Here is a 14,117-nt window from a genome sequence, read left to right on the forward strand (position 1 = left end):
AACTGAACTCAGAACCTCCGGAAGAACAGTCAGTGCTCTTAACCTCTGAGTCATCTCATCTCTCTAGCCTGAAAAGTCAATGCTCTGATGCTGTTTTGTTTTTAATTTTTAGAGAAAGTGTAGTCCTGGCTATCCTGGAACTCATTCTGTACTCAAGGTTGGCCTCCAATTTGGAGATCCACTGCCTCCGCCTCCTGAGTGCTGGGATTAGAGGTGTGCCACAATGATCACCCAATTAGAAAAGTCAATGTTTAACATGGTAGATTGGAAGCTACATATTACTTCTGTCCTAGTTCCCATGTATGATTCAAGAGTCATACTAAGAGCAATAGTACTAAAAACAGTTCTGTCAGTCAGAACACAATCCCTTTGCAACATGGAATTTAAAGGAGTGTTAAGTTTATCTGTTTACTCTGAAAATCTCAGTTTTCTAATTAGAAGATAATGGATAACAATATTTATTGTAAGAATACAAGTTTTTTTTGTTATTTATTTATTTGTTGTGGTTTTTCGAGACAGGGTTTCTCTGTATTGTTTTGGAGGCTATCCTGGAACTCACTCAGTAGACCAGGCAGGCCTCGAACTCACAGAGATCCTCCTGCCTCTGCCTCCCGATTGCTGGGATTGAAGGTGTGCGCCACCAACGCCCAGCTTTTTAAGAATACAAGTTAACAAAGCTGATCTATATACTTGAGAAAGCCCTTGAGGTTTTAAGATTTTATAGATTATATGACAAATCATGTTTAAACTGTGCCAAGAGGCAATAATGACACATGAAATGGAAAGGTTTTACACTGTAAGATCCTTACCACCAAAAAAGCTGGAGTTCCCCTAGTACAAGTAACAAAGTACAAGTACAAAGTACAAAAGACAACACAACACCACTAGATCCCATCAGTGGAACTCAGCGAATGGATTACTGTGTTAAGTTAGTCGAAGCCTCAATGCCTTTGCTGTGATATTACTACAAAAAACTATTGCTGATTAAATCATAAAGCTTCAGTTTTTTTTAGCATCTACTGATTTTACTCCTTACAGTTCAGTTTCTGTGGCCCGAGTACCATACACAGTAAGTGTGTTAAACAACTACTCCTCATGACTTCTGAGTTCCCTATGAACTCACATGCCAAGTATTAGTTGGCATTTGCCTTTGTGCACAAAGAACACATTTAAAGCTGAGGCAGGAGGATTCTGAGTTCAAGGACAGCTCAGACTACCCACTGAAAACCTGTCTCCCTATCTCCTTTCTCCACCAAAGCATTTCTTAAGATTTCAAAGCATTTTTATCTCCACCAATGCTCAGATCTTCTCCAGGACAATGGCTCTGCCTGAAGATGTGCAGGCAAAGAACACACTACTCCTGCCTAACTCCCCAGAGTAGCCCACTCACTGTTCTAGGGGCTTGGGCTATAGCAGAGAACAAAACAAACTGAAATATCTGACTCATGGACATTACATGAAATGAGGGGATAGAGTGGGTTAAGGATAAAAGCTCAAAGGGGGGGGGGGGAAGGTCAAGGATAGGAGGTAAATTTATAACATCAACAAAGCATAATAAAATGTGCATGACCATTGATTGGTGGGAGATGCCAGAAACCTGCCACATGGATTCAACAGGATGACCAGCCACTTCACGTGTTACTGACTATGTATATTTCTATAATAATTTCCCTTGGAATCCACTCCCTATAGAAGCTCCCCAGACAAAACAGTGGGCAAGTTGTTGTTTAAAAATCCTTCAAACCTCTAAGTGGCAATAACTAATGTGACCCAGCACAGAGTAAAAGGAGCATGACAAATAAGCAAGAATGGCTTGGCTTTTTACTCACCGTAAGCATTAGCAAAGTCCCCAGGTCCTGGTCCAGGATAAAAAGGCCCTGGCCCCGGAGGCTGAACTGGATACTGCTGTGGGGGCCCCACATACGGAGGGCCACTGTGGCGGTACTAGAAGAGAACACACATTTGCAGATGATGCAGAAGAAGCTTCTAGAAAATAAAGCATTGTGCATAGAGTCTGTCTAGAGGATATGAAGCTGTGCCTGTCATACACACTCAAATGCTTCCTTGCCCATCAGAGACAGTGATGATGAAGAGAGCGAGCGATCTTCCCTGGCTGAAGCCATAGACCAGTGCACAGCAGCCAGGCTCACTGCAAAGTGATTTCAGGATGGCAGCTTTCAATTACATGAAATGATGCCACAGGAAAGATGATATTGGGAAATAATTTCTCCATCAACTTGCAAATTTGTGTAAGAACCTCTGTATAGTTTTATGAAAATTGACAAAAAAAGGATAGACTTGCAATCTTTAATCTTTAAGCTCACAGGCCACTAAAATCCAGGCTATCAATCACTACCTCCTCCAAACCCCCATTAGAACCCAGGCTCTCCCTTTACCTGTGGTATACAGTACTGAGGCCCCTGGGGCACGGGGTACGGCATAGGCAGATGGTTAACCATCATGATGTGCTGATTGGCCTGATACACGGCAGTGGGAGTCTGTGCACCAGGACGAATGGAAGGACTGCTGTTTGGGATGGTAGCTCTGGGAGGCTGGAGTTGAGGCCTCTGGAAAAACTGGGAGAGGGAGAAAGAATGTTTGTTTTTTCACAAAGGATAATATATACATGGAATGTCTTAAGTTTTCTCCTTCCCTCCCACTACTAAACTGTTCTAAGAGATACAATATGTAAAAGACAGTAGGTTGTCTAATAACTAAGTTCTTAAAATATATTCCAGACTGAATCAGCTTCTGATCAATGTCTCCAGACAACAGGACAGCAGGGCAGTCTCAATGCTTCAGCACCATCTATTCAAAGGTATAAGCCATGCACCATAACTATTAATTTTAACATCAACAATAAAAACAACAAAAGAAGTAACTGGCATGTCTCTTAATGTTCTATTTATAAAAAGCACTGACTTCTGAATAGAGAGAGACAGAGAGTGGCTCAATACCAAGGCATTAAATATTAGAAGTAGTCAACCTAAAACAATCCTGCCAGCCATTTGTAGGGTACTTAGGAGAACAAGAATCTCCACGGACACAAACATTTTCATTCAAGTTCATCAAACTAAATTAAAACCAGCTGTAAGGCTGTTCCACACAAAAAGAAGCCGGTCAAAGTGATGATACAACCTCACTCTAAACTGAACCCAACTTTGCTTTCTCAAACATTTTGCAATAAAAGGAGAATCTAGATAAGCTTCATAATGGCCTAAAACGAGCAGCGCTCAGCCCCCTCCCAGTGGCAGCCATCACTGTAGTTACACACAGTTCTCACCGCTTAAAGCTATATTCCTACAATGTATTTACAGTATGACTATTCATTAGCAACTGTATTGTAAAATAACAAGACGACAGAGTAGTAAAGAGGCCATGCAGAGTCAGTAACTTGTTACCTGGATGGGTCTGAATCCTCCCTTCAATGATGAAGCAAGCAGCAGCAGGAAATAGAAAGAAAGCCAATGGAGAAGCTTACAGATCAGTAAGAAGAGCAGGATATAGCATGCAGCTCAATAAAAGCAGCTTTCTGCTCAGTAATTGAGGAGCAGAATGAAGACTAGAAAGTAAGAATGACAATTCTCCACTTGAGGATTCTAGTACACATGGAATCAAAGTTCTAATTATTTAGTTGAAAAAAATTTTTTAAAAAATGAATCCAAGGACAAAAATCCTAGTAGCAGCTTCTGGTTATTTAACATCTTAAAAGAAAAGTGCTTGGGAACTGAAATACAGCTGGGACTACTGATTCTTACTTTTGGCTCTTAAATGACCAACTGTTTGACTTTGGGTTATTTTTCAACAAGCTAGTTCCTATCTTAAATAGGGCATTTAAAAAAAAATCAGTGGAGCTCTGAAGACCCCTGAACTGCCTCCTGATTCTGGACTGAGCATTCTGAGCACTGCTTTGAGCCCTGACCCTCTCAGGCCTTTTCCCACGCTGTGGGAAGATAGCCAGGTGTCCTGATAACTTGTCATGTTGTGTCACGTTGTTACAGCTGTGGGAAAACTGTAAGCTTGGGCCCAGCCCTCACTCCCATTCAACCTTCGTACAGGGCAAGCCCTAAAGAGGTGAAGCGGCAGACAGAAAGCTGTAGCAGGAGAATGCAGCAACTGCAGAATCCAAAGAGGGAGGCAAAAAGGAGATGACAAGAAGCTCAGCTGGCATCTTAGGAAGGGGAGTGTAACAGAACCTCCTATGCTCTACCTCCCCAACAGCACCATTTGCATTGGCTGCAAACAAGAAGGTTGAAATGGCCATCCTCTTTTCCATGGCCAGCAGACACATTCACACTTATATAAATCTGTGTTGTAAACACATTTTTAGAATAAACTTCAGCATTTCTATTCCACTGTCAATATATAAGGTGGCAGGAAAGGGTCCCTGGCTTTAAGGAGGAGACAGTTACCCACCTGTTCAACTACTGGCCCCACAGGATGTAGCAAGGATGGAGAGATCCATGCTATAAGATCCCTTTCCATCAACTCCAGGAGCAGTCAAGACAAGAAGAGCCACAAACCCACACAGGCACCATCTCCTTTGCTAGCTCATCAACTGACACACCCACTCACACCTCCCCTAGAGGGTCGTGTGATGGAACAGCACAGAGAGAAGACAAGAAACGACGTGGCTCACTTACAAGTGTATGGAAAGAGGCTGACAGGACAAGTCCTACTACATCCTATACGTGAGCAATTTTCTTACCCAACTACTCTGATGGGATTCTTAACCAGCTTACACAAAGTAGTAACTGAGATTACCTTATTCAAAAGAGTTCCTGAATAGTGCGTTGTTTTTTTTTTTCAGTCATGTTGAATCTGAATGCTTCTAGCAAAACTCCTGATGTACACATAGCCAAACCAACATAACACAAAATGGGTACTTATATTGATGCGACATTTTTATTATTGCAAGTTTGAAACTGGATAAAAATATATTGTTACAAACACACTGAGTGACAACAAATGAGCTCAATCTAGCATTAAAGAACCATCAAACATGTCCCAAAGCGTTTATGTAACCCCACCTCACCCTCACAGCTTGTCTCTAAGGCATGTGTGCTACTGGAGACAACACAGAAGCAGAGTGTCATTAGAGGGTTGGGGTTCCTCATTTGCAGTTTAAGTAGTTGGGATCTAGGTCAGGACTGTTGGCTGTTACGTAGAGTACCGCTCATGAGATTAAAAAAAATGATAAGAAATTTATCCATTTCAAAGTCAGAGAGGACTTGGTGGGACCTTGATCTAGCACAATGAAGTACAGCACATCCCTAATCATACCTGACAACGCAGAAAAATTCATTGATTACTTCACAAAATCACTGTCTCCTATTCAAGACAATCCCTTTCTCCTATCCTCCAGAATAATCCTTCCCTTTAAGGGAACAGGAACTTGTCTATGTCCATGTCCACGCCTCCCATGCTTTTAGAAAGACATACAAGTCAACTTCACTGCTTAGTACCGTACAATAACATGCTATCTTGAACTTATCTGTTCCTCTTACACACACCTCACAGCCACAACACATACACACATGCACATGTTATAGAAGTACAAAAACCATGACTCCAGAAAACACAAAATAGGTGCTGGGTTTCTTTTTTACAGCCCCTCCTAACCATTCCATGGTATATGAATTCTATTTGCTAGTGGTACAGGAAATATACATTATTTTTCAGATGAGTGGGCATGGCAGGAAACCATCGGTTATTAAAAGAAATATAAGAAACTTGGGCAATGAAACGTGTAACTGTTTCGTACTTAAATGTGTAAGACACTGTATGTCTTTCTTTTACTGGCTCCAAAGTATTCAGTCTGCATCAGCAACCCACTCATTTACTCTTTATCCCTAAAAACCACAGTTAAGGGCTGGAGATATGGCTCAGTGGGTTAGAAGCACTGGCTGCTCTTCCGAAGGGCCTGGGTTCAATTTCCAACACCCACATTGCAACTCACAACTGTCTGTAACTCCAGTTCCAGGAGACCTGACACCTTCACATAGGCAGGCATAAATGCAGGCAAAATGCAACAAAACAAAACAAAAAAAGAAGACTAAAAACAAAAGGAAACAAACAAACCCCACAGGTACCTCTAACCCTTCTGTGGAACTGACAATTCTCAGTTATCTGAAAACTGTCATCATAATTCAAGTGATCGGTATCATTTGCAGCCAGTGGCTACAATTGTGAGGGAAGTGAAGAGTTAAGCACCCATCACCACAGAAAGTTCTATTAAAGTGCTGCCACAGAGGGCTGTATCGGGTGGAAGAGAATGGGCCCCAGGATTCTGTCAGGAAGATCTACTCTGTGTGGGAAGAATCCAGACATGAACATCCTTTAAGAGTACTTCATTCCTAGTTTTATAACACATCAGGACAGGACTGGAAAGGTAGGTCTGTGGTTAAGAGCACTTGTTGCTCTTCTAGAGAATCCTAGTTCACTCTCCAACATCTATCAGTTGACTCCCAGTTACCTATCCCTACACTCACTCTCTGGCTCAGGTGGCTCATGTTAAAGGAGAGGTGTATCAGAGACCTTTTATTATATGCCAAATATTTTAAACCTTGAACACTCACACAGCAAGCCAAGGATGTTACTATCAAACCCATTTTTTAGTTAAGAAGGCCAATGCCCAGGATGCTTTGCGGTGAGGCTAATAAAGAAGTGCCCGCTGTGCTAACTCCCACCACGTACTCACTTCACTGCCCACCCCACCACTCTACAACTCTGTCAACAAGACACCAGCCAAGACACCGTCACCGTCATCCACCATGCTCAGCATCACCTGTCAGCACACTTCCCAGGCCTGGTGCCCTATTCACGTCTACTACACTCTGTTGCTGTATTTTCTTTTCTTTCCACAACTAAGAAACTGTCTACAGTAATACAGACATATCTCAACAGCATACTTCTCAGTAGAGAAACCTTCAAGCCTGTGATGGGAAAAAAATAAAATCACACGTCAAACTGGTTTTCACCTTTTAGTAAAACAAACAAGCTACAAGGGGTGTTCCTCTACAGTGCAGACACCCACCTCACTCGGCTCATCTTCCGCTCACACTGACAGCCAACTACTTCAAACATGACACATTAGTCAGCATTTGTCAATACCATGCAGACAAAGAACATGGAACCAACTGCAAAATGATTTTGTACTGAGAAAACTTTGAGATACCAACTCCCCAGTTTCCTCATAGAGGATAGGTAGGCTGAGCATTGTGGTGTATGCCTTTACTTCCAGCACCCAGGAAGCACAAACAGGATATCTGGGAGCTTGAGGCAACAGACCAGGAAGGGTCTGTGAGACCTAGTCTTTTATACGAAAAAGCAAAACCACAAACTACAAAAAACTAACACTTGATCTCATTGTGAAATCCAAAAGCAAGACCAACATAGGAACATAGAGAACTCCAAACCATAACTATGCAAATTTCAATAATCAAATATATCAAACAACTACCACAAGGCCAAGAGTTTAACTCAGACTGAGTGGGTTGTGCTCACCCCAATTGCACGTCTGCTCTCTTAGCTTATAATCATTTGGGGATTTTCAAGCAAGAAGGAAAGATGGCTAGCATCTTTCTAAAATGGCTCTGCAGACATCTGCTTCTCCCTTTGAAGGAAAGTGCAATTCTAAAAGTTCCATAGTTACAAAATTAAATAGAAAAACCCAGGCCAACCTGGGTGGTAGTGGCGCACACCTTTAATAGCAGCACTTCGCAGGTAGAGGCAGAGGCCGGCAGATCTCTGTGAGTTCAAGACCAGTCTGGTCTACCAGAGCGAGTTCCAGGACAGGTTACAAAGCTACACAGAGAAACCCTGTCTGGAAAACCAAAAAAAGAAAAGAAAACTGCATGCCAAAAGAAGCCCTGAGAACGCTGAGATCCAACAGTATGGAGAGTGCTTCAGGACTCACTGGGGCATGGCTCTCCTGACAGGGCTGCAAAGCTAACTCTAACTTGCCAAATACAGTTAAGGACATTGTAAACAACAGCAAATTCCAAGAAGCAGATTCCACAGCTATTTCTTGATTCTATTAAGAACAAACAAAATGTTTAATATTTAAGATCCTGGCATTTTCCTGTAATTCACAGAACCCCATTTTTCACAGGAAAACAAAAGTACAGTTTCTAACTACATGTGGTAAAGTTTTCTTTTCACAAGGATCCCTCAAAATGCTCCAAATGATAACTTACTTTCTCATTTCCATGTCTACTGAAACACTTACCAAGCCACAGCAAGGCACACCTGCCACACAATCATATGGAACATCCTCTAATGCAGATTTCCTTATAAAACACAAAAGGAGCCGGGCGTTGGTGGCGCACACCTTTAATCCCAGCACTTGGGAGGCAGAGGCAGGCGGATCTCTGTGAGTTCGAGGCCAGCCTGGTCTACAAGAGCTAGTTCCAGGACAGCCTCCAAAGCGACAGAGAAACCCTGTCTCCAAAAACAAAAACAACAACAACAACAACAACAAAGAAACCACAAAAGGATACAGATGACAAGAAAGCAACCACTGATGAAAGAGAGACAAATCTAACAGCTAGCCTCAAAATCTTGGGGTGGGTGACATAGGGGACTTTGAGTTAAGTTTCACTTGCCTCAGCCTCCTAACACCTGTCCAATTCCAAGGTTGATTCTTTCTTCTTTTTTTTGGGGGGGGGGGGCAGGGGGTTGTAGCACTCACTGGCTGCAGCTAGCACTCTGTAGCCCTGGCTATTCTGGAATATGTAGGCCAGGCTAGCCTCAAACTCACAGAGGTCTGCCCACACCCGGCTCCCAAGTGCTAGGATCAAAGATGAGCACTACTGTGCCTGGTCCTGAAGCAGATTCTAATTCTTGCTAGAATCTTACCTGGCTGAAACAAACAACCACAGGTGAAAAGTCATTTGTGGCTTCAACTTCAGCCTGAGGACAAAGGTGGACACATGCTTTCCTTTTAAATGTGTATTGATGTACTCTGACCTGTTTTGTGTGACTCTGCAATGCTATATCTCTGCCTGCCTCTCTCCATGAGGTGCAGGGACACACAGACTCATCAAGTCCCACAGGGGAAATGACACCATCTCAAGCAGAGTGTGGAGAACAAGTGGGGCAGGGAGTTCATTCTCTACTTGTCACTGACTGGCCGTTGGAGGCCAAAGATTGCTAAACATACTGCAATTTACATGATGGTTTTCCACAAATGATTACCCCACGCGTATTCTCTACAATAAAACGGACTGAACTGTGTCCCCTCTTTCCTATGGAGGCAAGACAGTAAACTGTTCCTCTAACTGACTTACACCATCCCAACACCGGTACAGCACTTCCTGCTGGGAAGCAGTGCTTCTTCGGTCCCTCCCTCTCTCCACAGTAACAACTGCAGCTGATGGAGCTAAGGAGCTGTCCTACTTTCTGTTTACAGTCTCAGCAGACAGGCCCTGACTACAATTCTCCTGCCTCGGCCTCCACCACTATGCCTGGCTTAGAATTCCTTATCCACTGAATTCTATGAGGTGTAATGAGAAGAATCTAAATGCCATGTGGACTAGGAAGAGCAGTCACCTGAATTTTTTTATTCAAAAGGAATGCTCTAGGTTTCTACACTCGCCTCCAAAAATGACCACGAGAAAATATTCTCCTTGAGGCTAAAGATACAGTTTAACATGGGTTCAAGCCCAGGTACCACACACCCCTGCTTATAATCCCAGTACTAGAAAGGTATAGGCAGGAGGGTCAGAAGTTAAAATCATGGGCTGGTGCCCTGGCTAAGCAGGTAAAGTGAGTACAAACCTAGAAACCTGAGTTTGATCCCTCAAATGCATGCAGAACAAAACAACTGCCTCCATAAAGTGTCCTCTGAGCTCACATGTGCACTATGGTACACATCCACAAATAATAAAAAAACAAAACAAAGAAAAGGTCATTCTCAGCTACAGAGTAGGCTCCAAGCCAATCTGAGGTAGCTAACCAATACCCCGTCTGACCAAAGCAAACAATGACCTTTCTTGCTACTGAATGCAGTATATGTGTATACTTCTTTATTTAGCAGCAGAATGTTTTAGTGGATTGCTTATCTTGTAAATAAAGTCTTATTTATTCTTTGAGAATTCCATCTTTCTTAAAGCAATTTTAAGAAATCTGATTCTTGTAAAGTAAGCATTGTAACAGGAAGAAAGGCCAAAGACCAATAACACTTCCCTAAGATGTACTACACAAGGGGTGTGGCTACTAAAGTTAACCTTATCTCACAAGAATTTCTGAAAGTACTTGTCACATACCTCGTGAGAAAGTTTGGAAAATGATTGCTCAGAGTCAACTGTTTGTAAGTGTCTTAATGCAGCATCCCAGCTTCAGGACCACTGCAGCTGATCCCTGGTAGCAGAAACACAAAGCCTTTCCGTTTCTGCTCCACACATCAACAACAGGAAGGTTTTCAGATTAACCATTTTAGAGAGACTGTCACTCTTTAAGTGGGGCTGATACTAGTAACATTGCTCTGGTTTCAGAATTACCCTCATGTCAGTAATCTGTGCTTCGCACCACCTACCAAAAGAAGAGGAGAAGAGCGGCCAAAGGCAATCCTAATTACTGCTACTGGCGGTCTTCCCTGAGAAAAACCAATGTTTAAGAAACACAAAGGTGAGTGAAGAAACTCAACAGTGCCCCTTACCAAGGAACTCAAAAGATGTTTTCCTTCTCTCTAGTTAAGTCACAAAACCCCACTTCTTTTCACTTTGCTTCTTGGCACAGAAGCCCCTAGTGTCTCTCTTATGAGTATCAGGTTTCATCCTGCAGAAGTGAATAAACTCTTAAAATTTATATTAATCCTGGAGTTTAAGGAATGGCTCGGTAGTTAAGAGCACTAGCTGCTCTTTAAAAGGACTCAGATTCCATTCCCAGCACTCACATGGTGGCTCACAACCATCTGTAACTCCAGCTTCAGGGGATCCAACAATCTCATCTGGTCTCCAAGAGCAACAGTACACACATGTTGCAGCCATATATGCAAGCAAAACACCCATATATATATTAAATAAGATAAATATAAAAACAGTTATATTATATATATTAATTATATAAATTCTGAAGGAACTATATTTTTAAATAGGAGCAAGCACATGCTCCAAAGCATCCTGACCACTTCATTTGTATTTCTTGCTATTTTTAACATTCTTCTTTCTTGAAGCATCATCCTCATCTTAGAGATGAGAAAACTGAGGCTGAAGGCAGTGAGTAACTTATTCAGAACACTCAGTTAATAAAGGGAACGAAACCTACATCTGGCTAGTGCCAACATTCCAAAGACTTTGCAGTAGTTTATCTTCAAGCTGAAAGAAGACCCAAGTTATCCCTGCACCCACCCAGAAAACCAAAGAAAAACCACCCATGTTATGCTTGGAACACCTCAGAATCTGGTGGTCTTGCCTCCTCCAAATAGTTAAGACAACATTTTAAGAAACAGAGCTTTGTATCAAATCACTCAGTACAATGAAAGCTTTTAAGTGAGGCGACACCCTTTTAGTGATAAAACTCTGAACATAGTATCATGGGTTAAGGTAGGAGGGCCACCTCAAGTTTCTTGACAGCAATATGCTGATTACCACTACTGACTGCGCATCCCCTACAGCTCCTGAGGAGGGTGCTGGCCCTGAGGCTCAGAAATAGGCTTGTCTAGGACAGCTGGTCCCCCGCAGCAGAGCAGGTAAATAGTAACCCAAGGTGTCAGACACTACCTGGGTTCTTCCTACTACACCAAAGAGAAAGTGTCTCAGCACTCCATGAAGTAAGTGCTAGAGTGGAAAAGGAGACAACAACTCCCTTCAGGTCATCGATATTACACACCTGCAAAGTTACATAGAACTGGTTTCTGTTTTTTTTTTTTTAAACTTTTATTTCTCTAATATTCTCATCTTAAAGAATTAGTAGTCTAAATCACTCAGATTAAATGAATTATATGAAGAGTTCTATGCAGCAAATGAACGCACCTTGTTGTTAATCAGTTTATTATGAAGTCTAAGTTAGTAATTCACAAGTGGCTTTAGAAATACCAGCTGCTCTATACATCAGTACCAGTTATACCAGACTGTTAACAGGAACCCTTAGAATGCTGCCTACTCCATTAGGTTAAATTTAGTAAAATCTGTGAGGACTTAATATACTTTACATTGCATAGTTGTCTAAATTCAAAGTAATCTTCGGGGGGGGGGATGTTTTAAACCTTGTTCTAAACATAGGCAAATGGGTTTGTTAAAAGCAAAATATGGTGAAACTAATGAAAAAACAAAGTTAACTGAGAATGACCAGACAGACTGTTCTTGGAAGAGTCACTAGGGTGGTCATACTGGGTGGCAGCATTCTAAGGGTCAGCAGACTAAGCCCCACACATTAGTCAGGGTGACAGTGAGGGCCAAGGGTACAGTACCTGATGATGGGCAGGTCGAGGCCCCGCTGCAAACTGAGAGGAAAAGGGAGAACAGACACAAAAGGAGAGGCACAAAGAGTCAGAAACACAACAGAAACCAAAGTTACACAATATACAACAAAATAAAAGATAAAAACCCACAAGAGAAAAAAAATAAAAACACAAAACAGTAAAGTTTTGCTGCAGGACAGTGACAGACAGGCACCGAGATCCACCAGATCAACACCACCACCCAGGTATCTTTTCATTCAGAAGATGGGGAAAAAGCCATTAAGCTATTAGCACCTGGGTGCTACCTCATAGGAATAGCATGAATAACTCCCATCCCCCAAAGGGTAGTTTGAAACACTAGGTGGTTGTATTTAAACATGAAGATCAAATTTGTAGCATGAAACTATATACAGTTGGAGGACACCAGAAATGCTTTTAGATTACAAAAGCACAATCAAAAAACAGACTAAAACTTTCTTTAAATTTAATGGGTGTCTAATACACAGGCTTGATGTATGTACATACGTGTGTGCGTGCGTGTTGAAATGCAATTAACTAGTAAAGCTGAATAGTAGGCATTTTAAAGCAAACAGCCAGTAAAGAGCAGTGTTCTCTAACATGATTAGTCAAAATGGCATTATTATAAGCTGGAGAAAAATGGGCTAGAAGTACAAGGTTTCAACTCTATTTGCAGCTTGGAGCAAACACTGGAAGTCCCACTGTGCAGTCTGCTTGCTGAGATACCGGACACTGGCAATGCGAGAAGGGGAACCTGTCCGGTATGTCCCGCAGTTGACAAGCACTTCCATTCAGCCTCTCATTTAGAACAATATCTTAGTCAGAATTAAAATAATAATAATCAAATTAGATAAGTTATCAGAGCAAAATTTGGCTCCTAATAATAACTTTAACTAAAAAGGAGAGAGAATAAATGCATCATACAAAGTCACATCTAGATGCTAAAACCTCCCAGGCTCAGCCTCAGGATATCTTCTTTATTGACAAAGAGAAAACTACTAGAAAGCAGTTCTGAATGCAAACCACACAGGCTTCTATTTGCACTACGTAAGGACTAAGTATCTGCCTCCACAAGCCCAGGAGAAGCAGACTGCAGCCTGACTGAGGTCACTCTTCTATGCTTAGCACTGCATTCATCTACAGCAGGAACAGCAGCTCCCTAACTCCCAACTGTGCTATCCTGTACTCTAAGTGTCCAACAGTGCCATGGAGCACACGGTCCCAGTGTGAGAGCTCACCGAACACATTTTTGTCAAAAAATCCTACCTCAGAAGCTACAATGTCAGTGAGTATTTAGAAAAGTGGCTTGATGGGCTGTGCTGGCTTGGGGTGTGTAAGAAAAGCCGCCAAATTTGGCAAACTGTTTTTTCAGAATGATGTAAGGTGGCAGCAAGGATCTTCTAGAAATTTCTCCTCTTCAAAGAAATTCAGGTTTTAAATTTACAGTTTTTCATTTATGAGAACAGAACAGATCATTCTTCCATCGTGGGCATCAAGTTTTAAGATTAGGTAATATCATCCATATGCTATGAAATTAGAGTAGAATGAGAGGTTTCTGCATGTCACATCTGAAGAAAACAGGGCAGAAGAGCCATTTCAAACACCGAGCTACGCACACAGGCACCTGTCTTCTCACTGTTCTGCAGAAGGGCCCCAATTCCAAGATGCTAATAAAAAATCCAGCTTTAGACAACTG

The 14,117-nt window shown here is 42.0% G+C and overlaps 1 protein-coding gene across 20 annotated transcripts in view; it reads right to left on the minus strand.

Annotated features, from left to right (window-relative positions):
* The window catches only part of Eif4g3 (eukaryotic translation initiation factor 4 gamma 3), a 210,279-nt gene that overhangs the window by 113,426 nt on the left and 82,736 nt on the right, over window positions 1-14,117 (minus strand). For 5 of the 20 annotated variants that reach the window (XM_040756302.1, XM_040756296.1, XM_040756286.1 and 2 more), the window contains 4 exons: window positions 12,413-12,445; window positions 10,538-10,597; window positions 2,397-2,576; window positions 1,830-1,944 (listed from right to left, as the gene is read on the minus strand). In XM_040756302.1, coding sequence (XP_040612236.1) covers window positions 1,830-1,944; window positions 2,397-2,576; window positions 10,538-10,597; window positions 12,413-12,445 — 388 coding nt within the window. Of the gene's footprint in view, window positions 1-1,829; window positions 1,945-2,396; window positions 2,577-3,401; window positions 3,423-10,537; window positions 10,598-12,412; window positions 12,446-14,117 lie in introns of those variants that run through there. The other 15 variants (XM_040756297.1, XM_040756288.1, XM_040756295.1 and 12 more) reach the window with 5 other exon arrangements.

This window comes from Mesocricetus auratus, unplaced genomic scaffold (genome assembly GCF_017639785.1).
Source record: "Mesocricetus auratus isolate SY011 unplaced genomic scaffold, BCM_Maur_2.0 Super-Scaffold_100014, whole genome shotgun sequence".
NCBI lineage: Eukaryota > Metazoa > Chordata > Mammalia > Rodentia > Cricetidae > Mesocricetus > Mesocricetus auratus.